Source organism: Manis javanica, chromosome 7, assembly GCF_040802235.1.
Source record: "Manis javanica isolate MJ-LG chromosome 7, MJ_LKY, whole genome shotgun sequence".
In the NCBI taxonomy this organism is placed as follows: Eukaryota; Metazoa; Chordata; class Mammalia; order Pholidota; family Manidae; genus Manis; species Manis javanica.
In genome coordinates, this window is record NC_133162.1 from 24552542 (window position 1) to 24580485 (window position 27944).

General features: G+C 50.7%; 2 protein-coding genes across 10 annotated transcripts in view; one reads left to right on the forward strand and one right to left on the reverse strand.

Annotated features, from left to right (window-relative positions):
• The window catches only part of SH3PXD2A (SH3 and PX domains 2A), a 221233-nt gene extending 216843 nt beyond the window's left edge, over nucleotides 1–4390 (forward strand). For all 7 annotated transcript variants that reach the window (XM_037001249.2, XM_037001247.2, XM_037001248.2 and 4 more), the window contains one exon: nucleotides 971–4390. In XM_037001249.2, the coding sequence (XP_036857144.2) occupies nucleotides 971–2941 (1971 nt within the window). In that variant the 3' untranslated portion in view covers nucleotides 2942–4390. The remainder of the gene's footprint in view (nucleotides 1–970) is intronic.
• A 7411-nt stretch (nucleotides 4391–11801) lies between these two features.
• The window catches only part of NEURL1 (neuralized E3 ubiquitin protein ligase 1), a 91928-nt gene continuing 75785 nt past the window's right edge, over nucleotides 11802–27944 (reverse strand). For all 3 annotated transcript variants that reach the window (XM_017660109.3, XM_017660111.3, XM_017660112.3), the window contains exons 4-6: nucleotides 18127–18816; nucleotides 14782–14928; nucleotides 11802–14287 (exon numbers count right to left, since the gene is read on the reverse strand). In XM_017660109.3, coding sequence (XP_017515598.1) covers nucleotides 14049–14287; nucleotides 14782–14928; nucleotides 18127–18816 — 1076 coding nt within the window. In that variant the 3' untranslated portion in view covers nucleotides 11802–14048. The remainder of the gene's footprint in view (nucleotides 14288–14781; nucleotides 14929–18126; nucleotides 18817–27944) is intronic.

The window sequence follows — 27944 nt, forward strand, 5'->3', positions numbered from 1 at the left end:
ACTATGGGGAAAAAAATCTTTATTTTTTAGTGGGGGCTACAGAGGGCTGGTCTCCAGCAGAGTCTGCCTTTGGCCGTCTCTATCCTCTCTTCTTTCCTTGCCCCTCATCCCCTAGTGCCAGATTTTTCATGCTTCCTCTTTCCTTACCCAGTACCTCTTTCTCCAGGACTTTCCCACAATCCAAGATTATCTTCCCTTTATGTTCCCCAATCCAAATGAACTGCAGCACAGTCTCTACCACTCTCCTGGCCTTTAGTCAATCTAAAATAGCAGTTAAGAAAGAAACTTCTTGAATTAGTTTATACTAACATGGAAATGATTGAAGGCCACTCATCCTTCCCACAAGAAACCATTCAACCCAAATCTTTTTAGCTAGTGGGATTACACATGCAGTGAAATGACCATCAGGCCATGGAAATGCCAGGGGGTGGTCTCAGGGAAGCTCTGGCCTCAGACTATTCCTCCCACTTCAACTCACCTGTATCTTCCCGTTCTCTTTTGACCCTCTCCAGGGTCACCAAGGGAGGACCTAATAGTACTGGGAGTAGGAGGAAAGCAGAAGTGAAAGAATAGCTGTCTTTTATACATATGGGTCCTTGGCAAGCTGGGGTTTGTAGGCACTAGGAACACTTCTAAGTATCTTCTAAATGCAGTAGCTTAGGGTGAAGAGAAGTAGGGTTCTGTAGAGGAGGCCAGCTAGATCACGGTGTTGATGGAGACTTGGGACACCAGGAGAAAGAGTCTTGGAGAGGGAAGCCCCCGTAACCAGGAGATGATAGAGCCCTGGGTTTGAATTCTGGGCCATCCTTCACCATATTGGGTCCTGGGCCACTTACTCAGTGGCTTAATTTGCTCATCTGTAAAATGGAAATAATGTCTGCTAAAGCCAAAGTATGAGGCTGTTAGCTCAGCACAATTTAGGGTCCAACAATCCTCCCAACTCACTAGCCTGCCCATCCTGTTCCCCCAGGTCATCGATAAGAACTCTGGTGGCTGGTGGTATGTGCAGATCGGTGAGAAGGAGGGCTGGGCCCCTGCATCATACATTGATAAGCGCAAGAAGCCTAACCTGAGCCGTCGTACAAGCACGCTGACCAGACCCAAGGTCCCCCCGCCAGCGCCCCCCAGCAAGCCCAGGGAGGCCGAGGAGGGCCCAGCCGGTGCCAGCGAGAGCCGGGACTCCCCACTGAAACTCAGGTACGAGGAGCCCGAGTACGACATCCCTGCCTTTGGCTTTGACTCAGAGCCGGAGCCAAGTGAGGAGCCCACAGAGGAGAGCGGCGCAGGGGATAAGCAGCCCGCGCAGCCCCACAGGCCCTCGCCTGTCTCCTCGCTGCAGCGGGCCCACTTCAGGGTTGGGGGGTCTTCGGAGGATGTGGCTCTGGAAGAGGAAACCATCTACGAGAACGAGGGTTTCCGGCCATGTGCAGAGGACACTTTGTCAGCAAGATGCTCCTCCCGGGACAGTGACTCCCCAGGGGGCTCCCCACTGTCCCTTGCCAGGAAAAACTCCCCCAAATCAGGCTCCCCTAAATCGTCATCACTCCTGAAGCTCAAGGTAGAGAAGAATGCCCAGGCAGAATTAGGGAAGAACCACTCCTCGTCCTCCTTTTCCTCATCCATCACCATCAACACCACCTGCTCCTCCTCCTCCTCCTCCTCCTCCTCCTTGTCCAAGAACAGTGGCGACCTGAAGCCTCGTTCTGCCTCGGACGCAGGCATCCGTGGCACTCCCAAGGTGGGGGCAAAGAAGGATGCTGAGCTGAAGGCTGGCCTGACTTCCTGTGCCCGGGCCAAGCCATCAGTCCGACCCAAGCCATTCCTGAACCGAACAGAGTCCCAAAGTCAAGAGAAGATGGACATTAGCACTTTACGGCGCCAGCTGAGACCCACAGGCCAGCTCCGGGGTGGCCTCACAGGCTCAAAGAGCGAGGATTCAGAGCTGCCCCCCAAGACAGCCTTTGAAGGTCCCAATGAGGGGTCCAGGAGAGGCTCGGCTGACCTCATCACCCTCCCAGCTACCACATCCCCTTGTCCCACCAAAAAGGGACTGGAAGGGCAGGCCACCAACTACAGGACATGCAGTGCCTACCAGAAGGTCCAGGACTCAGAGATCAGCTTCCCCGCAGGCGTGGAGGTACAGGTGCTAGAGAAGCTGGAAAGTGGCTGGTGGTACGTGAGGTTTGGGGAGCTAGAGGGCTGGGCCCCTTCCCACTACTTGGTGCTTGGCGAGAATGAGCAACCCGACCCCTCTGGCCAAGAGCCAGACGCCATAACCAGCAAGAGCAAGCAGCACGAGGGCAAGTCAGACAGCCTGGAGAAGATCGAGAGGCGGGTCCAAGCTCTGAACACCGTCAACCAGAACAAGAGGGCCACACCCCCCATCCCCTCCAAGCCTCCCGGGGGCTTCAGCAAGACCTCAGCTGCCGGGGCAGTGAAGATGAGGAACGGTGTGCGGCAGGTGGCAGTGAGGCCCCAGTCAGTGTTCGCATCCCCACCACCCAAGGACAGCAACCTGTCCTGTGCTCTGAGGAGGAATGAGTCGCTCACGGCCACCGATGGCCTCCGAGGTGTCCGCCGGAATTCCTCCTTCAGCACTGCGCGCTCAGCTGCCGCCGAGCCCAAGGGCCGCCTGGCTGAAAGGGCCCCCAGCCAGGGCTCAGACACACCTCTGCTGCCCACCCAGCGCAATGGCATCCCCGTGTCCCCCGTGCGCCCCAAGCCCATTGAGAAGTCCCAGTTCATCCACAACAACCTCAAAGATGTGTATGTCTCAATTGCGGACTATGAGGGGGATGAGGAGACAGCAGGCTTCCAGGAGGGAGTCTCCATGGAAGTCCTGGAGAGGAACCCCAATGGCTGGTGGTACTGCCAGATCCTGGATGGGGTGAAGCCCTTCAAAGGCTGGGTACCTTCTAACTACCTGGAGAAAAAGAACTAACAGGGCAGGGGTGGGCAGCCTTAGTGTGGATGAGCTGTGAGATGAAGACAGAAGGAAAAGGGAAAATGGGAGGGGTGGGGGGACAACTTTAAACCCTGCAGAATGTGTGACCTCAGAGATGCTCCTCTCCATGCTGGCCCTCCAAGCTGGAGGGTAGGGTCTGGTGGGGACCCACCCTGAGCAGGGAGGGGAATGAGCAGGGGAGCCCTGGGCCTGCGACCAAAGCAAGAGAGCTGAGCCCCACAAGGGCACCTTGGTGACTTCACTGATGGACTCCGTGCCATTTGGGACAAGCCATGTGGGAAGTCCCAATTGTGCCTTGGCTGCAAATCTGGAAAAGATGTGGTCGTGGGGGCCTCCCATGTCCTGCCCTTGTGTAGACCGGTTTCAGTTGCTGGCATCTTGCCACCAAGGTAGCCTTTATATCACCCTAACCAGTATTTGGGCACTGTGCTGGTTTCCCAGGGATTGTGACTGCCCACCACAAGGGTGTGGTAGAAGACACTGCTGGCTCTGGGGCTTGGAGGCATCTCCTGTGAGCTCAGCCTGTCCCTGGGCCAGGCCACTGTCAGTGTCAGTGAGCTGGAGAGAGAGCAGATGCCCGGGGTCCAGGAAGGACTACCTTTCTTAGCTGTCACTGCCCCTGGCCTTGAGGAGCGAGCCTGCCCTGCCCAGGGCACCTGTGGAGACCACCAGCCCCAGGGGTTACAGCACGGGTGGGCGAGGCCCCATTCTCCACATTCTGCACTGGCTTTATTTGGGATATTTCTCGGTGGCAGTTCTTTGCATACTTTGGGAGAGGTTTATTGACTTGGATCTTCTGCGTCGGGCTTTGGGTTTTGGTCTTATTTTAGGGGTTGTTTGGGAGCCTAAGGGCCGTCAGCCTCATGAGGGACAGTGTGGGTGGTGGATAAGGCTCTTCTGTCTCTGGGGAGGTTGTTGGTTTTGTTTATGTCCAACATGCTTCCCCTCCACAAGTCAAAGTCGTTTCATTTGGTTTCCACTGTGTGGACAGTACCTGAGCATGGCGCTTGCTGGAGGGATTGGAGGCTGGAGAAGCCCCAGGTCCCAGGCATGGCAAAGCAGAGAGACTGCTCTTCTGGTTCTTACCCTACCTCGGTGGGGCGGACCCTCCCCAGGAGGGAGGAGGGCACTGTTCAGGAAACAAGGCAGTTTGCAGGCTGCTGGGTGAGCGTCATTCTGCAAACATTCTCCCACTGGGCAGGACCAAAGCCTTACACGTGAACTGGGGAGAAGCAGCCATTGCCCCCCCCAAGGGCTGAGGGGACTCCAGCTGAGCAAACACCACCGCCACCCCACCGGCCTGCAAACAATACCACAGTTGCCCGAGAAAATGGAGGATCCCCAGGCCGGGAGGCGATCTGGTCTTCCTGAGGGGCAGTGCCCCTGTGAAGAGAGAAGGGAGAGAATAAAGTCTCTGTCAATGTTGGGTTGTGTCTTTCAATCGTTGATGTTTCAAAGGGGACCCTCCAGAAGCCGAAGCAGCTTCCCCAAGGACTCACTCTTTGCTGGGAGTGGATCTCCACACGTGCCTTTGCTTTTGGACAGAGCGGGCTTCACAGCCACCGATTCAGCTGCCAGAATCCTGGACTAAGGGTTATTTTCTACGAATGAGGAAAGGCCCCCCCCATCCACCCCTGTTCCCCACCCAGGCAGGATATGCTGCCTGATGATCAGCACGGGACCCAGCGTCTCTAGCTGTTGATACCCACCTGCCCCCCAGATCCCTGGGGCCTTGCCTGGGGATTCCCCTGAGCCCGCCTCCCCCGCCATACACTGATGTCTGGCAGCTATAGCCAACTGCTCATGTTCTTTGTTGAAGGGCCATGGTAAGATTTCGTTTCCTTTTTTGTGAGTTTGTTAAAACTGAAATTAGTTATTTTCTGCTGGACAGTATTAAATAGAGCAGGATGTTGAGTTAATCTGCTAGATTGCAGTACTAATGGTAGTGGTTTAGTATCTTCATATTAATATTATTTGGACTTATTTGAACAATAATGATAAAGAAGTGGTTCATTATTTTTTAATTAATGCACTTTAATAAGGTGGAATGGAAAGAAACCCAGAGAGCAAAGTGCATTACTTAAAGATGCAGTATATACTTTTCTCATTTTTAAACAGCACATATTTATTGAAAGAAAAAAAAAGTAATTTATGATTATTTAAAATAAGATTTAAAAGTAGAGTGACTGTCGGGTTAAAGGACCTTCCACGTAGCTATCTTCCAAGGGGGAGGGCCCTACGGCCTCACTCCTCAAACATCTGCACTGAGCCAGTTCAATCAATGACCTGCCAGCCAGGCCAGGAAAGGAGTGCAGGACGCACCTGTCAAGCACAGCATCTCAGTTGGACTGGACCACAGTGCTCCCCAGAGCCTGCCTTTCCCTGCCCTTCCTCGCTGTCTGCACTGCCTGTGGGACTCTCTGCTCACAAGGACCACATTCTTCCAACCCCCAAGGACCCTATCTCCTCAATCCCCAGTGCTCTAAGAGAGAGAGTCATGAGCCTGAAAGTCACTCCATCCCATCCCCTCCTGTTCCTGCAGCCCAAGGACAGGAAATGACTTTCCCAAAATCACACAGCTAGGACGGGACCGCCCCCCCTGCGGCAATCCTTGCACTCCTTCCCGCCCCATTATAGTTTATCATGTGGTCATCATGTTTACACTGTGCCATCCAGCCCTAAGGATGGCCGGGGAGTTGCTCAGGCATCCAAGAAAAGTGGAGAAATGTTGCCACCTGGTGACAGCATGTACATTTGGGCAGGGACCAGGGATTGCTAGGCCCCGTCTCCACCCCTCACCCCTCACCATCACCCCCTAATGTACAGCACAGCACAAACCCTGCAAACCCAAAGAGAATATTGATACTTGAAGCAAGAAGGGTGCATGCCAGTCCCTCTCAGACATGGCCAGGGGATGCCAGGCCTTGTGCCCCTGGACTCCTAGCCCTAGCCAGGGCAAGAGAGCCTTCCCTAAAGCTACTGAGCTGCTTTGCGATGGAGGGTACTGCCTGCAGCGGGTGGAGAAGGGAGAGGCCTATGGCTCAGACCCATCTGGAGGAAAACCAGATCGGACTAAAAAAGGAAAAAGAAAAATGAAATCTCAGCAGTGTCCAAACCTAGTTTTCCATTAGTTGCGATTGAAAATGTGAAATGACATGTATTGCTGTATACTGCAACTTTAATATAATGAGCCCTTCTGAGGTCATTATTGAGGTTTATATAATGCCTGAAGATGCATCATTTGGTGCTTTTTTCCTTTCAGTTTTAAGACTTTTTTCTTTTAATTACAAGGGAAAAAAATGTCTTCATCTCTCCCACTGTGACAGCAGGCCTGGCTGGGCTCCCTGGCTTCACCATGCTGTTCCCACTAAGCCAAGAGACCCTGGCGGCAGCAAGAGGGACCTGGAAGGGGCAGCCCTGAACAGCAAGTGTGCCATCTGTGTGCCTCGCTGTGGCTGGGCCGTCTTGCCGGCCTTGTTTTCATTTCCTCCCTCCCTGCTCTTCCGAGCCTGGCCCCAGAGGCCTCCCTTCTCCTACTCCTTAGCTCTCCATCTTGACGAAGGCATTATATAGAATCGTTCTAATCAGTTTCAGATGTTAGAGCAGCATATTTTACTGGCATTTATATCCATCGCTTTCCTCAGCAAGGCATGTTACTACTTTTATCATCTAAGGAAAAAGACAAGGGAATTTTCGGTCAAGCATTATTTTCATATTACTAGTATTTGCAGAGTAGGTGTAGAACTATTTAAGTTTAGAACTCGATTTGGTAGTTTAAGGGGGAAAAAAGATAAAGTAACCCCTACTTTTCCTGTTTTTGTATTTAACTAATATATTATTTCTTTAAGGTTACTCACTTCCCCTACTCCCTCCAAATACTTTGCATTCTCAACCGAAAATGAAAACAATCTGAGAGACAGGAAAAGTGCAATATTCAAGAGGGATGCCAGCGCTTACTGGGACAGTGGCAGGAGATCCAGTGGCCCAGTCTGTCGGTAGAGGGAGGCAGGCAGGAGGGGCTGCTGGGAGGAGTCCTAGCAGTGGAACAGTTGACCTCCTGGGTATTGATTTTTACCCCTCCTCCCCTCTCCCTCTTTCCTGGCAGATGGCAGGGGTTCCCCACCACCAGAGGGCAGCCCCTTTTCTGTTGGGTGTCATCCACCCAGAAAAAGGGATTCAGGGAAGTGGCATGGGGCTGCTGGCCTCCCAGGGCCCCAGCCCTCTGAGAGGAGCAAGGACATCCAGGAATCATTCCTTGTTTTCATGTTGTTTTCAGCCAGCTGCTCAGAAAGCCCTGTCCTAAAAGTCACCCAGCAGCCCTCTCTCACCCCAGTCTCCCGATGTTTGGGCCATGATCCTTTTGATGTATGTTGAGTCTTTCTAAAACTACATAACCTCAGTTCGGTTTATGGGCAGGAAACCTAGGTATAACCAAATCCTTTTTGGGGATGTGGGCGCCTTGAGCCCTACACACCCCAGTGAGACACGAGTTTCCACAAGCCTGCTCTGGGTCTCGTGCTGAGCCCGGGCCACCCATTCATCTCAATGCCTTCAGCTGAGGAGTGAGCCCCGCCTCTGCTGAACATCCCGGCAGTCCCCGGAGGGTCTCGGAGAAGCACCTGAGGCCCACTTAGGTCCCTGCTGACAGGACTTCCCACAACAGGTACCAAGCCGGCCTCCTAACTTGGTGCCGGTAGAGAAAGCAGCAGGATGGGAAGTCTCAGGGTCCAAGCCCTTAGAGCTCTGCCCCTCAGGGCGACAGGGACGTCCTTGGTGGCTTGTCCCCTCCACCTCTAGTACTGTACACTTGCTGCTCCAACCCCTCTGTTTGAATTTCTGTACAAATATGGATCTACAAGCCCAGAGGGGGGCTGTGTCCCTGGTGGGGTGTCTCAGTATATACATCTGTGTGTCCAGTCTGAGAATCTCGATGCAGAGCTCTCTGGAAAGAGAACCAACCACATCACTAAAGAATTAAGATTCCCTCACTTTTTTGAGGGTCATGTGTTCAGAAAGTGCTTTTCTGTGTGTGTGTGTGTGTGTGTGTGTGTGTGTGTGCGCGTGCGCGCGCACGCGTGCGCGGGTGTTGGTAATTTCCCACTTGAACTAAATAACACGGGGTTAGAGAAAAAAAATACTGGGCAAGCTGTCTCCACGAACAAGTTCTTGGCATTGGGCAGGCCCCATGGGACTCACAGCTTCTGGCAGCAAGTGTGTGTGCTGTTCACACACATAGTTCTGGCTGGAGAGTGCAATGTGTTTTGTTCTTTTTTCTTTTTTCTTGTAATTATTAAGTATTTAGTTGGAAATTTCACACTGGCATTAACAGATCTAGCAGAAGCAGCCTAGGCCATCGTCCCGGGGTCCATACTGAAGATGTGGAAAAGTGAGGCCACTGGATGTGGAAGTGCTGAGGTGGCAGCAGCAGGTCACCGCCAGGCTGTGTCGTCTCCAGGCTGCCTCCCCCACTGTCCTGCATGCCATCACTGTGGAGGTCCCCATGTAATACACCACTGCTGCCCTCAGTCCTTGTGTTTTGAGTGTGGTTCAGGCTGCTCAGGGTGAGAACTTGCTCCTGGTGAGCTCAGCAGACCTGACTGTGGAAAGATGAATGTGCATCATGGGAAATGTTCTAACCTTCCTGACCTTTTTGCCAAAATCATGATCTCTGGGGCAGCTTCTGTGGTTAAGCTCTGATGGGGTCAATGACCTATAACCTCGTTTCAGGAAAACAGCCCCACTGATTTAGCTTCCCTCTTGTTTTGTCCTGTGCACCTGGGTCCCCAGGCCAGAAGTTGAGCATGTTGGTGCATACAGACTGGGTAAAGGGATCTCCCTTCCAAGGCCTGATCCCAGCCTGCCTATGAGGTTGGGATTACCATGTGATCCCCCTTCCCCAATCCTGTATTTTAAATCTTGAGTTCGCACTTGACCTTGACAATCAGCGCGCTCTCCCATCCCAGTCCTAGAACTCAGTGGCCTTAGAGAATGGGTCCCTGTGCTGAAGTCCATTGTTTGCTTCCAGTTCATCCTAGCTGATGGGCTGGAGATGAGAGGGAGGAACAATTGTTTTAAAGCAAAAGAATGGGTTGAGCACGTTGGAAGTGAGTGAGAGGCATGTCAGCAAGCTAGTGTGTGCATGTTGCGGTGGCTGGGGCTTATAGCCCCTAGTCTGGGATGGTGGCTTCCAGGAGATGATGTCTTCTAGGCAGAAAGGGAAAAGTGTGAGGAGTCTGAGAAAGGGTTTGGAGTCAGGTGGCTTGTCTTTATTAGAAAGAAAGAAGTCAATTCTGAGTGTTTTAGGAAGAAGAGAGCAGGTAGGGAGGGAATTTAGTGATTCAGTACCCAAGGGACCAGCCAGAGCAGGTTGGGAAAGCCCCAAGATTTGGGCTGATAGAAGTAGCTAGCCTGCAGAAACAGCTACTTGCTGAGCCACAAACTGGGTCCCTAGCAAGTTCTTAATGGTCATTGATGCACTTAGTGGAAAGGAGAGGTCACCAACAACAGACCGATCCTTGAGGTGGGAGGCTCTAGCGTCAGAACACTTACCCATCTCCCAGGTTCCCAGCTGGTTTTGACCACCCCACCTTGTCCAATCCAGAGCCAGCTTCTCAAATTGCTTGAATCAGAGACCAGTGACCATTGAACGTCTGTACAAATATGGATCTACAAGCCCAGAATGGGACTATGTCCTTGTGTGGGGGTATCTCAGAGTTTATATATCTATGTGTCCAGTCTTGGAGAATCTCGATGTAGAGCTCTGTGGAAAGAGAACCATCCACATTACTAAAGAATTAAGGACCCACCCACCCCAAAACTGGCACCTTGGGGTCCAGACAGCATCAAGTATATATGGGAGGAAGGCAAGCTCATTTGTTCTGTTGTCACTAGTTGTTGCTGAGTATCTTTGATGATACCTGTGGTTATTCATTTGCTGAGCTGCCTCGCTGGGCTGCCTTACATGGGGCACAGTGCACACTCCCCTGTGGATGTGCCCTTTCATTCTTAATGGCCTATGACCAAGGCACACTGCTCTTAAGTTTATTTCAAAGAAAGAAGGGTAAACAGAGCCACCGTTCTTGAATCTGCAACTTGTTTTCTACAACAGGTTTTCTTTAAATCCAGGACACAAGATAGGAAAAGGGTTTTACTGCCAGTTACTGAGAGGTCTGCAGGAAGGTAACTTCTGCATGAAGGAGATGCGGCAAGTCCCCGAAGTTTGAGTTTGTAGACTGTGTGTTGTGTGTCAACTGCCGGGTCTCTCTAGGGCTCCAGGACTTTGGGAGACTTCCTCTTGGTGTCTAACACCTCCCAGCTCCTCAAGGGCTCAGGAGAAAGTAGTTCCCTCTTCTCCCGTCAGAAGAGAAAGGACATTGAATTCAGTGCAATCAGTTTGAGTGCTAAAAAATTTCCCAGATCAATGGTGGTGCTAAACTATCCCCATGTTTCTAATATTCTTAATAGTGGCTTTTTTTTTTAATTGTTCTCCTCACAAAATGCAGTGTCCTTGGGAGAAGGGACCCAGCCCTTTGGCCTGCCACTTTCCAGGTGTCCTTTATCATTTTGACGGGACTCTTTGGTCTGCAGAAAATACTCTGTCTTGGCATGCTTCTAGACCATAAGATTTGAGTTGTTTTGTTTTGTATTTTGGTTATGTTTACATGCATCTTGTATTTCCCTGAAAACTAAATAAAGTTTTTGGCCTTTTTAACTGAAGAGAATCACTTCTTAATTCTCCCTGCCACCAGAAAACCCATGCATCTGAGTGGCAAAAGCCAGATTATCCCAAATGCAGTATGACCTGCAGGATCCAGGACCCTCTGTGAATATTGGAGATCTGGGGGAGGCAGGTAAAGTCCCACTGTTATTGGTGAAAATCGTGTCCAGGCTCTTCCCCCCATTATCCACCTTTGGGAGGCTTCCAGGGCAGTAGCCAAGGCTTCAAAAGAGATAGAGACCTTAGGACCAAAGGCCCACATTCAATGGACCTAACAGGACCCTCGGCTTGGAGCCAACCCTCCCCTACTTTTGCTAGACGCCAGTAAACAGGGCTGGGCAGTCCTGATATATGGAGCAGCCCACAGATATTAAAGGCTAGGCAGAGGCTGGGCAGCCAGAGCATCCCCCCCCCAGGGCAGAGGGCAGGAAGGGGGCCATCCCATGTGTCTCTGAGGCAGCCCCACCAAATGAGCATGATTACCAAATTGTGCCTCTAGCTTTTGCAGCCAAACAGATGTACTCCACACACCCAGGACAGTTCCCTAAAGGTCCCTGGCCAGAGGCTTCCCTTTACTGCCCAGCTGTGCCACCCATTTCGTGTAGGCCTCCTTACCCACCAGTGGGAGTACCGGTGGGCCTGGGGCCAGGGAGGGGCAGGTCCTGGTCCCGCAGAGCACAGCACAGCCTCTGGCAGACTAGAGTGGAGGGCCTGTCACCCAGCCATCAGCCCCTAGGTGGCGCTGCCACCCAAAAAGGGTGGGCCAGGTGCGGGCCCAGCTCAACCTTAAGAGGAAGCTGAGCAGGCCTCATTGATTCCAGCTGCTCCTGCCCCAACCAACACTGCCCCTCACAGACCCTAGACCTGAGGCCACCAAAGGGCGGTGGCTTCTCCCTTTCAACTTACAAGGCTCACCTGGCATTCTGGCCCTTACCTGTCCAAGCCCCAGGTCATGCTCCAGCCCCCCAGCTCCAGGCAGGTCATGCTCCAGCCCCCCAACTCCAGGCAGTTGCCCCTGATTGTTGACTTCCCTCCATATCCAGGACACCTGATCCTCCGCCACACACACACACACACACACACCCTCTCCAGCCGCCACACTGCAGACCATAGCCCATCGGCTGGTACGAAATCACCTTTATTCACAATCACAGCGACCCAAGTTCACAGAGGAGGCAGCAACTATCCCCCCACTAACAGACAATGGGACAGATGGCTCCCTCTCCCAGCCCTCAGGCCAGACAGTCCCTGGCACTTAAGGCCTTGCCTGGCCTCTGAGATGGGACCCCTGACTAGACGGAGCCACCATCTGCCCTACCCCACCCCGTTCCCACAGAAGGGGGTCCCTGGGGTAACTGGGGAGTACAGACCTATATTGGAACCACAACTTCTCAAAGGCCCACTCAAAGACAGGAGCAGACAAAGGCCCAGCTGGTGTCCTGACCCCCAGGGCTGTCCCACCACCCCACCTTGTAGCAGCCCCTCACCAGAGAACCCTTAAGTCACACACATCCCCAAGCAATCATTTTACAGGAGGTGGCAGCTGAGGCTCAGAGAGGCTATGACCTGGCCAGGGACACACAGCTGGTCAATGGCCAGGTCTAGAATCCCATGCTCTGCCAGCTACTGGGAGAAGCATTCTGACAGGCGCAAAAAGCCACCTGAGTGGGCAGAGGGCTGGGAGGCTGGGGGTTGACTAGGCCAAAGCTCAGACAGCTGGCCCCACCCACAGCCTATCAGGACAGGGCAGGCAAGGCTGAGCTGACTGTAGTCCAAGAGCAGGTGGGGGTCACTCCCGCCCCCAGAACCAGGAGTAAGAGCCCAGAGGTGCTGGGACCCAGCCCCTTCCCTTCCTACCTTTCCTGGGGGTGGAGAGCCTAAGAACAGCTTCTCCTAAGCCTCTCCTGCCCCTACTATGACTAGGCTCCCCCAGCTCTGTTCCCTGGGGCAAGCTGAGCTCTACTCCCTCAACCTTCCCACAACTTTTTATGTCCTTGTGAGGTGGGGAGCTCCTGGGACTCTGGATATACTGAAGCCAACTATGATAGCCCTGCTCCAGCCCAAGGAGGAGGGCACTCCATGGTTCTGGCCGACCCACCACCCCCAGGACATTAAGGAGGCTCAGTTTGTCTCTCTATAAAATGGACACAATTTGCCAGGAGGCCTCCCAATACAGCCCCTTTTTATAGAGTTCTAATTCATGGTAAGCTGAGCTGGTCTGGGGGAGATTAATGACAACCTTTGGTGCCTCCTCTCACTAGGCACCCCACACACAATAGCAGCATTTCTAGGAGTCCAAGGGATGTGAACCCTCCCCCCCAAAAAAACCCCACAAACCAAATAAATAAATAAATAAAAATAGAGAAGAAGGCTGGTCTTACAGTAGGGAACTCCCCTACACCCACTCTGCCACCCTTAACCCAGGGCCCTGGCCTCTCCTGGAGACATGACAGCCTCTCAGCCAGGTCCAAGATAGCAATGAGCTATAGGAGAACAGGTCACAGATGCAAACCTGTCCTTAGAGACTCTGAGAGAACGGAGACCCCGCTTCCAGGGTGGCAGCATCCAGCGAGATGCTTGGGGCAGAAAGGCTATGGCCAGGAAGGGGCCCTCCAAATCTCTGCCAGGGAATGGGGCCAGGGACCCAGAACTTGGAGTCTTCTGTCACCTATCCATCCACCCATCCTTGGTGAATGGGAGAGGGACATGGCATGGAGGCTGCAGCCTGCCTAGTGTGAGAAGAACCCACTGGCCTTTGTACCCTTGGCTGCCAGGCCCAAGGGGCAGGTAAGAGAGGAAGAACGTGGGTATATAGGTCAGAGAGTAAGGCAGCAGCTCAAGGGCTGCCTTCCCAGGGCTGCTGTTGAGAAGGTTGTGCAATGCTCAAGAGCAGTTGGCTAAGGGAACAAATGGAAGCTGAAGTCCAGTCCATATATACTCCACTGGCCAGGCTACAAGCCCTGGCTCAGGAACGCATCTGCCCAGAGGAAGGGATACATTTTCTAATTCTCACAAAGGTGCCAAGTGGGCTAGAGGGACCTCCAAGAAATCTGCCCCAGATGAGGAAGGATAAGGATGGGCTGAGACCCCAGTTTAGCCCCTCAGCATGCAGGGAAGAGCTGGTGCAGAGATGGAAAAGAGGGAGAGTGTGGACTCCTCCCCTCCCCTCTGCCAGGCAATCGGCTGCTTTCCCCACCTCCATGCCTAATACCCTCCTTCTCCCCAGACCTTCAGGGGCCTCGGTTTCCCATGTTTAATGGAGAAGGTTAAAGTTTCCAAAATGAGGAAGAAGAGAAGGGCCTGGCCCTCTCCTGAGCTAGGCTGAAGTCCGAGGCGGCGGGCGTGTGGGTGGGGCACCACGGCGGGCTAGGAGCTACGGTAGGTCTTGATGATGTCCTTGATGGGGCGGCGGCAGATGGGGCAGCAGGCGTGCACAGCCTTCTTGAGGCGCAGACCGCAGGCATAGCAGAGACACATGTGGCCACATGTGTAGATGACCGTGTCCACCGCATGCTCATAGCAAATGGTGCACTCATCACTCCACTGGCCCGTGCCTGGGGTCACTGGCGACTCAGGTAGGCTCACCGGCGAGTTGGGGGCTGTCCCTGGGGGTAAGGGGACATCAGTCAAGGGAAGGCAGGGCCCGGCCTTGCCTCAGTTTATGGGAAGAGAGACCCCTGGCCTCTTGTCTCCACCCCCATTTACAGGTATCTGCCTGTCTACCCTGACCACCCAACCTGGGCACAAGAGGGAAGAGCACACACTCTGGGCAATCCTTCTGGACCCCCGGGATGCAGACCCAGGGCCAGGGTGTCCATGGAAGGATGGAAGAAGGAAGGGGGCCTGAGATCTTATAAAGCAGGCCCCTCCTGAGTTATCCTTTGGTGTTCCCTGTGTTAAGTCTGCTGGAAAAAGGTACCCAGCTAGGGGCAGGGTGGGACACACCCCAGAAACTGCCACCCAGCAAGGGTTCACTGAGCCCATGCCAGGTCCTCCAGGGTCTGAGCCCTGATACAGAGGCTGCAAGCCTCTGATACAGAGGCTTAGAGTGGTAGGTCTGGCACAGACATCATGGAACCGGAGGCACCAGCCTACTTACCGCCAGCAGAGCTGCCCAGAGGTCCAGAGCTGCATGTGCTGAGCAAGGGGTCGGAAAGGCGGCTGCCCAGCGCACTGGGTGAAGTTGGTGTGGAGGCTGGGGAGCAGGGGAGTGATGGGATGCCTCGCTCTGCCAGGATGGTAGAGCCTGCAGAAGGGGAAGGAGGGATGAACTAGACATTCAGAGGCCTACTGGGAGAAAGCCCCATTTCCACTCCTCCAGCAGGTTCCCAGAAGACAGTGGTGGCACAGCCTGACTGTACAGCCCAGCCACTGGGCTCAGGGCAGGATCCCACAGGCTGGCTCATCTACCTGCCCCAGCTCTCTGTTCCTATCTACAAACTGGAGGGCCACACCCTACTCTAGTGTTACTACATTAGCAGTTCTCAAACAAGCCCCCTGCCTAGGATCCCACTTCTACCCTTCCCCATATATCCTTCCCTTTCCCTGTTTCCCATGCCAGAGAACAAATTCGCATTCTTACTGCCTACCATGGCCCTTCCAGCCCTAGCTTCATTCTCCTGTTCAGAGCCCTGTGCTGTCACTGTCCCCAGGTATCACCCACCTCTTCCTCTGCACTGGCACCTCTGAAATGCCTCTCCCCATTTTCTGTCCTGCATTCTTTCCCTCCTTTATTCTCTCACTCCTCTCCCTCTTCCACTCTTCTCCTCTCCTTCCTCCTCCCTTCAACAGCCCTTGCTGAGGGTCTACCAGGTACCATGCGCTATGTCAGGAATGAGATGGACAGGACCCTTGCCCGCAATGAGCTAACTCTCCAGGGATCCTCTTGGGGCTGTCCTCAAATCCCCTCCTCTGGGCAGCCTTGACCCTACACCCTGCCACACACACCACAAACATATGACTAAACCACCATACAGCCTGGGATATTATTTTGTTCTTTGCCCAGGAATATCTTTGCTCTTTGCTTCCCCAGTTACACCATGAGCTTCCTAAGAGCAGGAACTCTTACTCACCTGTGACTCTTCCACAGGCCTTGACATAATGCCCTACACACACACTGCTCAGTGAAATCTTTTTCATTATGTTATTTGTTCTAATTTGTTTAATAGTCACTACTTCTAAGAATATTCATTAGATGTCCACAGGATTTCTTTTCTTAGTTTTCAAGTTAATTATTATCTCCTTTCAGAAACGCACCCCTCCTATTTGCTTTTCTTGCCTTGTTGCACTGGCTAGCATTTTCAGCACAATACTGGAAGGCATCCCTATCATATTCCTGACTAACGAGAATGCTTCTAGTGTTTTACCATTAAGTATGATATCAGCTGTAGTCTGGGAGTGAAGGAAATATCCTTCCATTCTTAGTGCACTTAGGCCTTTAACAATGCAGAACCATAAGGTAAACAGTTACTCTTCATTCATTGTCACCGGTTTGGGTTTGTCTTTCCTTTGCGGTCAGGATACCCTAACACCAATTTGCCCACTGAGGTGCCCAACAAACAGCTCAGGAGCACTCAAACTGTTTAGCATATATTGAATTCTGGATGATGATTCTTCAGGGCCCACCTCAGCCCACCTACCATGGTATTTTGGGACATCTTAGTCCTGGGGTTTTGTTTTTTTTTTGAGAGGGCATCTCATATTTATTGATCAAATGGTTGTTAACAACAATAAAATTCTGTATAGGGGACTCAATGCACAATAGTTCTGGGGGTGTTTTTTGTTTGTTTGTTTGTTCTTTTTTAAGCTTCTCCTTTGCTCTAGTCTGGTAAGCCTCTTTGGACAACAGAAACCATATTGGAAAGCTACTTATCTATTAATAGATGGTGCTGAGGTAAGAGAGTACCATGCTTTTCTGATTCCCTTTGTCTTAGGAGTAGTGTCTCCTGGTGAGTGTAGCCAGGTATCTTTTTACCTCAGCCTGATTTTTATTTCTGCACCTCAATCTGATTTTTTATTCCATCCTGAATTTTCATCCCAACTTCTTTCCTTCCTGATATCTTTTCATCTAACTTGGTTTATTTTCATTACTTCCTGATTTATCTTCCCTCAATCCCACTTCTTAACATCCCAACCTCATTTCTTTTCACCCTTTTTTAAATTTATTTTTCACTCCATCTTCATTTGGTCTCTTTCCAAAGTAGGAAGTCCCCACTGATTTTACCTGATTTCACAAACCCTCACAATCATCAAGAGTATTACATACACAAATACACATGCATTTACTCACTCACATGTGCCTATAAACAGTATGCCAATTTTATAGTATAACTCATGCTAACTCACATATACACATTCTCTTGTCTATGAAACCCCTTGGGGTGAGGTCTAGGCTAGGGGCTGTAAGGTCAAGGGGTTTCCAAACTTGTCTAAACAAACTTGCTAAAAAGAAAGAAAAAAATAAATCAAATACCCAGGACCTATCCAAGGTCTACAGAAATGAAATCTCGGTTATCCAAATGAGTGTACCAAAACCCGTGCTACCGTAGCTGGTTAGCAGGCCAGCACATGGAAAGCAGGAATCCCTGCTCCCTCTGGGGTAACAGACGTCCCAGGAGATGCTTTGTGATAGAAAGCATCTGGTCAAATTAGTCTGGAAAAGCTGTATAACATAATCACCACCACCCACTCCTTGAAGATTCATACTGCATATTAAAGGCTCTGAGAAGTTATGCGATAAAGGATCTTTAAACTCAATTATTTCTTAAACTTTTTTGACCCAAGGACATTTTTTCCATGGACAGCTATCCTGAAGAACACTGTGGGAAACAGGACTTAACACAAGCCCACATTCCCCAGTCCCTTCACTCTGGCCATTCAAACCCAGGAAAGGAAGGCCACGACCTCTGGCAGCCCCATTTCCTCCAAGGCCCTCTGCTCAGGAACTCTCCCCAGGCCCCCGACCCAGGCACTACCCTGCACATGGTATACAGTATGGCTACTGACATACCAACCTTTCTTACTTAAACACACAACTGTCCTTCGAGGCAGAGGTTTTTATTTCCATTTGGAGAAATGGAAAGTGAGCTTCAAAATGTTAACTGATGGTAGAAACAATCCTTTTCTTATATGTAAGTGGCCACAGGGTGTGTGTATCCGGGCTGTGGGGATGTGGGTTAATGAGGTTCTGATAATGACACTCAATGACCCACAGTTATCCGTCCCCAGTGTGCGTCTGGTGAGCTTTGAAGCAGAGTGGCCGATCGGTCCCGCCCAGAACTTATTTCAGTGTCTGCGATGCCTTGGCAAGACCACGTGAGGGGCTGGGGTGGGATGGGGCTTGCCCTCTTTTCCCCACTACCTGGATGAGCCCTCCCCTCCGGGAAAGGCACGGGGCTGGGGCTGGAGAACGGCAGCTGGGGCGCGCGTCGTCGGAGGCACTCACCAAGGATGCGAATTTGCGTGATGGCCCCGTGCAGGCCGAAGAGCATCCAGAGCGGCTGAGAGGCGTCCACGCACAGCTGCATGCCGGCGGCGGCGCCGTTGTGGCTGAGGTGTAGCTCGCCCTCGACGTTGACCACCAGGCCCAGGATGTCACCGCTGTGCAGGGGCCCGGGCACGCGGCACACGGCCCAGAACTCCTTGCGGTCCGCCAGTGCCTCGGGACTGAAGGGCAGGTCCGCCGGCCGCAGCGTGCCGGGGTCGCACGTGGTGACGCCAAAGGAGAGCGCGCCGGGCCGCGCGCCGCTAGAGCGCGTGACCTTGACGAAGATGGTCTCGGCCACGCGCACCGGCCGGCTGGTGAAGACGAGCGCGCGCTCGTCGCGCCCGTGCTCCAGGCGCGCCACCGTCTGCTCGTCCAGGATCCGGACGTGCGCGCCGGCGCGCAGCGCGTGGAAGCGCAAGTCGCCGTCGAGCTGCGCGGGCAGCGCGCAGCTGTGCTGCGAGTTGAGCGAGTTCTGCGGGATGGGGCAGCCGGCGGCCGGGGCGGTCTCGTCGCAGTCGGCGCCCGGCACGTTGAGGTCACACAGGCTGACGGAGAGGCGCGCCTCGTCGGGCTCGCGCCGCAGCGACGGCCGCCGCAGGGCGGTGAAGGAGCGTGGCCGCAGGCAGTCCGGGAGCACCAGCTCGCTGTCTGCAGCCAGGGAGAGAGACAGAGCTACCCTCACCCGGCCACACCGGGGTCAGGCCCACCGGGGTCAGGCCCCATCGCCAGTGCGCTTCCTCCCACGGGCCTTTAAAGTTATGCACCATTAAAATACTGGATTTTAATGGCATGTAATATGCTTAGGACATACGTTAACGGGCAAAATCGGGAAACAAATTGTGCGGGGCGTCTAGTTATTTGGTTGGCTGGAAGGAAGGACACCAAAGTTAAAAACATTATTGCTTCTAAATGGTACGCTTATAAAAGTTTTGTTTGTTTAAATTTAACTTCTAGGACTCTCCCTCTTTACCCCAGCAGCTAGAACAGCGCTGAGCACTTCGCAGACAAGCAGTAAATATTTGTTGAATGCAATGCTTACATCCTACTGGCAGGCCAGAGAAAACCCCTCCCCAGAACAACACTGCATAAATCGTCCCGTCTTGTCCTAACAATTACCTTTTGAGGTCGTCATTACCGTATAAGGACACTGCGGCTGACAGTAAATTTATCCAAGCTATCCTTTTGAAAGTGACTTAACTGAAAATCAAACCCTTTCTCTTTTTAATCATAGAAGCAATACAGACAAAAGAAAGCATAATGACCTGTCAGCCCACCATCCAGAGAAAAATACTATTAATATTTGGATGTATGACCTTGTAGCCTTTTTTTTCCAGCATATTTTAAGTTACTTTTTTTAATACAAAAATGGAATCATGCTGAATAATAAATGCCAGTCGTTTTCAACATTTTATGTGTAATGAATCCCCTTGAAAATGTGATAATTTTGACCTATCTCCCAGAAAAATGCATATTCTCCCTAAATTCTGTGGATAATTTCAGGGTATCCATGAATCACATAAAGCCATTCATGGGCATAGACTCCAGGCTAAGAACCCCGCTATACAGATTTCTTTTTCAAAACTAGCTTTTCCAGTCACTATGTCCTAAACCTCTTTACACACTAGTAACAGTGTTTCTAACCATAGTTTTTCAATGTCATGTTTTGTCCTGCTTTATGGAGTCCTATAATTTATAATAAAAGTCATCAGGCTAATAATAAATTAACCCTGCATTTCATCTTTAAAGCATCCCATGGATTGGTTCCTATTGTACAGATAAAGCTCCGAGATGTTACATGACAGGCACCAAGTGGCAGACTCAAGACTGAAGCAAGGTCTGCCCAGCTCCCAGTGCCACAGTCTTTGCTTTCAGGACCCCTTATTTATTGAACTTCTGTGGGAGTCAAAGTCTCCAAGTCTGGAGGCCACATCATGGGCCAATCCCTCCCCAGGAGCCTTTTCTCTGAGCCACCCCAGGGAGGAATCTGTGCTTTCTCCCTTGGAACTGGGTAAGAATGGCTGGGGTGCTCAGTGTGAGAGCAAAGCTCAAGGGACTACACTGGTACGGGCAGCAGAAGTCAGAACTCAGCTCAAACTTAAACTAGAAGTGGTCCCTAAATCTCCCTGGCTTTGTTCTACCTCAGACCCCTGCCTTCCAGGAACAGTGTTGTTTGGGCCGGGCAAGGACAGGGTACTGGGCCCTGCCCGCAAGTCCCCTGCCTCTCCAGAGAAGCCTCTTGGGACCTGGCTGGTTGGGATTTCCCAGCATCACGCATGGCAAGGAGGAGGGAGCCAACCAGAAAATGCGATTATTCCAGGGAATTGACTCTGTGACAGCAATGGTGCATAGAGGCTGGGAGGGCTGTGGAGAGGCAGAGGTGAGGAGGGCCCAAGCAAGGGGGATGGGGGCGGGGCATGAGAGACAAAAGTGGGGACCTGAGGAGGACTGTGGGCTGACCTAGAGCCCGGGAAACAGCCCTTGCTCGCCCGCCACTCAGGGGTTCCAGGCACTGGCCCTGAGGACTCCAGAGGACAACAGGGTGAGAAGAAGCAAATGGCTCAGAGAAGCCCCACCAGAGCCTACAGCAACAGGGCTGCTGCAGGGCCCACGCACATACACCCCCCCACTCCTCTCCCACCCCTCCCGCACCACTCAGAGCAACCAGGCCAGAGCCCACGGAGCTGGGCAGAGGCACAGAACAGATTTCTGCATGGGGCTGGATGCGAAACACCCTGATCTCTGCACCCTCAGGAGTCTTCTCCTACCTGAACATGCCCACCACTGGGTACTTACTGCCTCCCAAGCAACCGGGGCCATTGTTGAGCTGCTCAGTCTTTCAAAGTGTTTCCTGCTCTTAAACTGAAATCTATCTCCCTGTATTTACACCCAATGCCCCTGGTGCTGCCTCACAGCCCCATACTGAAGACAATTCTCCTCAGGGAATGCTCAGACTCCCACATACCTTCCCACCACTTAGACAATGAACAGAACCCAATTCAGTACCTCAGATATACCCTGACCAGCTCAAGACACACTGGCCCTTGATAGTCACACTATGCTTCTGATAATACGACTCAAGAGTATTTTAAGATTTTTTAGTAACCAAATTAATATATTGGCAGGCATATTAGGAGCATAATTGAGTGCAAGGACTTTGAAGCCATCATCCTGGGTGCAAATCCTGGCTCTGCCATTTCCTGGCTGTATGACCTTGGCCAAATACCTTAACCTCTCTGGGCCTCTCTTCTTCAACAAGTGAAATCAGCATTTACTGATTTGTATAAAATCTCTATTTTAATACTCCCTTTGGAAGGAATGCTGTGAAGATGAACTGGGATAAGGTATGTAGATCACTTGGCACAAAATAATCACTAGGTTAACATGAGCCATTGTGTTATCATTTACATGCTTAGCAGGAAGTGCGTGGAGTTTGGGGTGACAGAGGCCTGGGTTTAAATGTCTCATCCAGCACTTTGATGATGGTCTGTAGGTAAGCAACTTTCCTCCCAGCCTCAGATCACTCACCCAGAGAACACAGGTTATAATACAGGCATGCCTCATTTTACTGCACTTGGCAGATTCTGCATCTTTTACAAATTAAAGGTTTGTGGCAACCCTGCATCAAGCAAGCCCAGTGACACCATTTTCCAACAGCATTTGCTCATTCATGTCTCTGTATCACATTTTGGTAATTTGTGCCATATTTCCAAATTTTTCTTTCACTGTGTTTGTTATGGTGATCTGTGATCAGCGCTCATAGCTCACTGAGAGCTCAGATGATGGTTAACATTTTTATTAGTAAAGTTATTTTTTAATTAGGGAGTGTACTTTTTTTAGACATAATGCTATTGCACACTTAATAGACTACAGTATAGTATCAACATAACCTTTATAGGCATGGGGAAACCAAAACATTCATTTGACATGCTTTATTGCAATATTTGCTTTATTGCAGTGGTCTGGAACCAAACGGCAGTATCTCCAAGGTGTGCCCACACCTGCCTTGCAATGTTATTACAGGCATCAGAGGTAGAGTGGGAAGCCCTGGGACCTGGATACTTGATAACTTCAGATATTAGTACTTGCTCAAGTTGAATTTGTCCACCAAAGTCATGTCCACCTCCACTCAGGCAATTGACTTTTTGAACCTTAATTTAGGACTTTCCATCAGTCATGATGGGCACCCAGGACATATTCATAGAATGACATCGCTGATTAAAAACCCAGAAGGAGAAGCTTACAAAGTGGAGATTAGAGAGGAAAGAAGAGAAAGAGAAACAGTGGTGGATGAAGAGAGAGTAGACAGGGTAGGAAAATGACCGCTTTGGCCTTGCTTGAAATATTGCAGGATTTGGGAGAGGAGGTACAGGAGATGCTGGGAAACAACTAAAAATGGAATCCCTGGGGCCAGTGCCCAGCCCAAGTATGTCTTCTTTCCCATCCCCTCCACCCCTCAGGGTCAGGAGCAGCTACAGGCTGCCAACAAGCTCCAAAATAACCATCCCATCGGTTTGCCCAGCTGCACGGGAGCCCTGAAATAGATGAAACTTGAGATGGAGCTGCTGGTCAGAGCGCCCTCCACAGAAGGGGCAGCAAAGGTCACAGCTGAGTGATCTGACATCAAGTAGGAGGCCAGGGAAGGGTCCAGGCCCGCAAAGCCACAAGAGACCATGGGATCAACCCCAGCCCAGGGGCGACCCCCACATTTGTAAGTAACAACTTATGTAATCTCTGTCTGGGACACACCATAGCTGCCCACATTTGAGGTGTTTATGATGAGGGAAGGGGTGGCGCAGGGCCACAGGAGAAGCTGCTAAACTGTCTCCTCTCTCATGTCCCCTCTTTCAGGATGGAATTTGTCAGTCTTCAGCTTCTGCCTAATCTGGTGCCTGAGGGTGGCTCTGCAGATACCTGGGTCTGAGGCAGAAACAACCAGGCTCACAGTGGCATTCAGGGTGCCCACTCACTGATCTACTGTGTACCCAGCCCTAGGGAGGGGTTAAGGAGAGAGGGAGAAGCCAGGACTTGGGCCCTGGGAAGCTAGCTGCCTATGGAAGGATCAAAGCTTGGAGGCATGAAAATCTTTGAATACAATTTCATTACAAAATTCTTAGCATTTCAGATTAGACCCTGACCTTAGAGGAGAAAAGAAATCCATTTATCTCTGCCAAGTTTTCACCCAGCCTTGGCTAGAATACCCCTGGGGACAAGAAGCTCACCACCTCCCAAGGCTCTCTACCCCATATCTGTGAACAACTATAACTGTTATCTCCTGGCTGGGATCCGTATGTGTCCTTTATCCACTCCATGGGGGCTCTGCTGAGCCTTCTCTTCTTTAGGACAAATATCCCTTTTAGGATAATGCTTTCCAAATAAGGCTGAGGTCTCCTTCCTGTTTCAGAATAACTCAGACATGGCATCTTAGGGGAAACACGATTTGACCTGGGCACTGAAGGACAAGAGGGTCTGGACTGACAGAAGTGAGAGGCACTCGGGTTGGAAAACTGCATCAGCAAATGCCTGGAGAACAGTCAGAGCAAGGCTAGTGGGAAGAAACGAGGGGAGAAAAGGAGAGGGCCAGGCTGAGGGCACCAGGGCCAGCTGCTGCCCAGAGACCCACTGGGCCCTCCACGCATTGCCAACCAGTGCAGGGTAACCAACACAGGACCTGCGCACCGGAGCAGGAGGCCTCCAAGCAGCGAGGGCTCCTTTGAAGCAGGGCCTGCCATCAGCCAGTCTTGTTTGTTTAGATTCTCACATCCGGAGTGCTGGATAATCTTTAACCATGGGTCAGCCTGCAGCGGCCGGCCAGCTGACGGGTATCTGCCAGACCCTGTTTGGAAGGCACTGCCAGCTCATTTACGGTCTCCATAAACATACTCCTGCTGGCCCACATCTGTCTTGGGGTGGGGGAAGGAGTCAGGAGGACAAATGCATGGCTTGGACAAGCGAGGGGTTTCTCCAACCCTCCGTAGAGCACTCCAAAACCCGCATTAGGCTCTAAGCCTCTACCCTCCCCATACAAACCCCACCATGGGAAAGCTAAGAGAAACAAACGACACTTTCTGAGGCTCCCAGAGGGAAAGGCAAAATGTCCCACAATCATCTGGAGTCACAGACTCTTAGATTTATAGACTCTTCAAGCCACAGGATTCTTAGACATAGATTCTCAGAGTCATATAGTGTTTCTCAAACATTTTTTTAAGCAGTAGAATCCTTTTGTCCAGCAGAACCAAACTGAAGTCTAAGAGATGGCCACAGAGCCCTGCCAACTCGGCCACCTCAGAGATGCCTCTTTGGAACCCCAGTGTTCCACGGAACACAGCTGGAGAACCACAGATCTTACTCCAACAAACAATTTAGACAGCATGGTTTGACCTTCATCCAGATACAGGGCCTTGGTTGTAAGGTTTCCTCTTCCAGTGAGAGGACCGGCTTGGGGATTTGTCTATTTGGTCATGTTTTTCCATTTGTTTTTCCTTTTTAACCTAAAAACAATAGGCTCTTGCCATTTGTTTAAATACTTTTCATACCCATGAGCGCCACAGACTCTCTGTGAGGTAACTGGCACGTGTGTAATTATGCCCAAAGAATGGATGATGCGTGTGAGGCCCACAGAAGCTGAGAGGCTTGCCCAAAGCTAGTGAAGGCCAGTTTAGTTTTGATTCAGTCAGGTCTCCTACTTCTGAAATGAAGGCTTTGCCCCCAACACTGCAAAGCCCCAGCTCCCCCTGGCCCACCCCAGACTCCCCAGGTTTCTCCAAAGTCCTCAGAGCTATATCTTGGGCCAAAAAGATACTACGTAGAAACAGGAAACTGCCATTTCTGGACATTAGAAACAGCTCAATATTGACAATTCTAAGGGGTTGCACTATATATATATCTATATTCATTCTGGTAGAAAACTAAAGCACACCATGAGCAACAGAACCAGACAAAGCCCTCAGGAGACTTCAGGAAACTATAAGGCAGGCAAATGCCTCTTTACTGCTGAATCAGGATGCTGGGTGCCCCACTGCCCCTCTTCCAGGTACCAACCCTGCTGGGTCCCTGGTGGCCTATATGTGCCCAACATGTGTTGACTGATCCCTGATGCCCTGAGCTCTGGTAAGCTCTATTCTGGAAGACATAGGAAGGCCATGGCCCTCCAACTTGAGGGGTATCCAGACTTACTAGGGAGACCAGATGGACTCATATTTAGAGAAGCTGAGAAGTAATGTAGCCCATGGTCCTGGGCTCAAGTTCCAGCTCCACCAAGCTGTGCGACCTTGGGCAAGTTATCAGACCTCTCTGAGCCTGTTTCCTTACCTGCAAAACAGGTACAATAACTTTCTTTATAATATATACAAAAAGGGGTTCTGGATTCAAGATGGCTGCGTGAGAGGTGAGACAGAGAACTCCTCCCCAAACCACAGATAGTGTGAAAATATACAACTAACCCTAAAACAGCAACAGGAAAGAAGGCTGAACCAGACTGCATACAGACCTCATGAACAGAGCAGACCTCACAAAACAGGGTAATGTACAAAAGCCTTGATCCAGTGGGACCTGAACCATCCTCCCACCCCAACTAACTGGTGGGAGGAAGAAAAATGGAGGGGGGAGGGAGTGGAAGCCTGGGACTGCTGAACACCTGGCCCTGGAGATCTGCTTTGTGAGCAGAAACCTACATTGTGTGGTGCTCTGGAGGATGGGGAGCTGGGACAGGCGGAGTGCTTGAGAGACAGATACTGGCCATTTGTGGAGGACTGGATCCATACCCGGCCACTCTGGGATAAGGGAAAGGCAGGCAGTCTGACAGGCTCTCCAGCAGCGAGAGGGCTGCTGAAGGGGCAGGGTTTGCAAGGAGCTTGCTGCGTGGGAGAAAAGACAGGGGGACAAGGTTGTTTGGGGAGCCTCAGGCGCTCCATCCCCCTGGCTGGCTACTCAGCTCTGAGGCCCCCCATGTGATATGCAGCCTGATGAGCCTTCCTCCTGGCCTGACAGCACCAGCTTGCAAACCAGCAGTCATTACTCTGGCATCAGGCCAGCCAGAGGGGAGGCCCCACCTACAACAGGTAGAGATGCAAAGCACAGAGGTTTACAACTGTGTACTCAGCCCACAGGAGACAGGCAGGGCAGACAGGAATCAGGAAACAGATCTCTCCTCACCCCAGGCACCAGCTCTGCTCCCCTATGACCCCCAACCTCACTTTAGAGAATGAGAAGCTCCAGAGACTGGAGCTTATAGGCACTAGTAGGCACCACACAGAAATATGAAACATCAAAAGAACACGGTTCAGACCAAAATCTCACAAACCCCAGAAAAAGGGCCAAATGAAACAGAACCCACCAATCTTCCTGAAAGAGAGTTCAAAACAAAAATCATAAACATGCTTATGGAGGTACAGAAAAATATTCAAGAACTCAGGAACAATTTTAAGACACAAATTCAATCATTAAGAAATTCCATATCTGAAATGAAACATACAATGGAGGGATTTAAAAGCAGATTAGATGTAGTGGAAGAGATGGTAAATAGAATAGAAATTAGAGAAGAGGAATACAAAGAAGCTGAGGCACAGAGAGGAAAAAGAATTTCTAAGAATGAAAGAATATTGAGAGAACAGTGTGACCAATCCAAATGGAACAATATTTGCATAATAGGGGTACCAGAAGAAGAAAGAGAGAGAAAGAAAAAGGGATAGAAAGTGTCATTGAGGAGGTAATTGCTGAAAACTTCCCTAATCTGGAGGAGATAGTCTCTCAAGCCATCGAGATGCACAGATCTCCCAACACAAGGGATCCAAGGAAGACAACATTAAGACATATAATAATTAAAATGGCAAAGATAAAGGATAAAGACAGACTTTTAAAAGCAGCTAGAGAGAGAAAAAGATCACATAAAGGAAAACACATCAGGCTATCATCAGATTTCTCAACAGAAACCTTACAGACCAGAAGGGAGTGGCATGATATATTTAATGCAATGAAGCAGAAGGGCCTCAAACCAAGAATACTATACCTGGCAAGGTTATCATTTAAATTTGAAGGAGGATTAAACAATTTTCCGATAAGCAAAAGCTGAGAGAATTTGCCTCCCACAAACTACCTCCACAGTGCTTTTTGGAGGGATTCCTACAGATGGAATTATTCCTAAGACTAAATAGATGTCACCCAAGGGACAAAGAGTACAGAATATGATTCATAACATACAAAGAATGAAGGAGGAAGAAAAAGGAGAAGAAAAAAAAGAATCTTTAGGTTGTGTTGTAATAGCATATGAAGTGAGGTAAATTAGACTGTTATATAGTAAGGGAATTACCCTTGAACCTTTGGTAGCCACACATCTAAAGCCTGCCACGGCAAAAAGTACATACCTATTGATAATCACCCTAAATGTAAATGGCCTGAATGCACCAATCAAAAGACATAGGGTAACTGAATGGATTAAAAAACAAGACCCATCTACAAGCTGCCTACAAGAGACTCACTTCAAACCCAAAGACATACACAGACTGAAAGTAAAGGGATGGAAAAAGATATTTCATGCAACTAATAGGGAGAGAAAAGCAGGAGTTGCAGTACTTGTTTAAGACAAAATAGACTTCAAAACAAAGAAAGTCACAAGAGACAAAGAAGGACATTATATAATGATAAAGGGGTCAGTCCAACAAGAGGATATAACTATTATAAATATCTATGCACCCAACACAGGATCACCTACATATGTGAAACAAATACTAACAGAATTAAAGGGGGAAATAGAATGCAGTACATTCATTTTAGGAGACTTC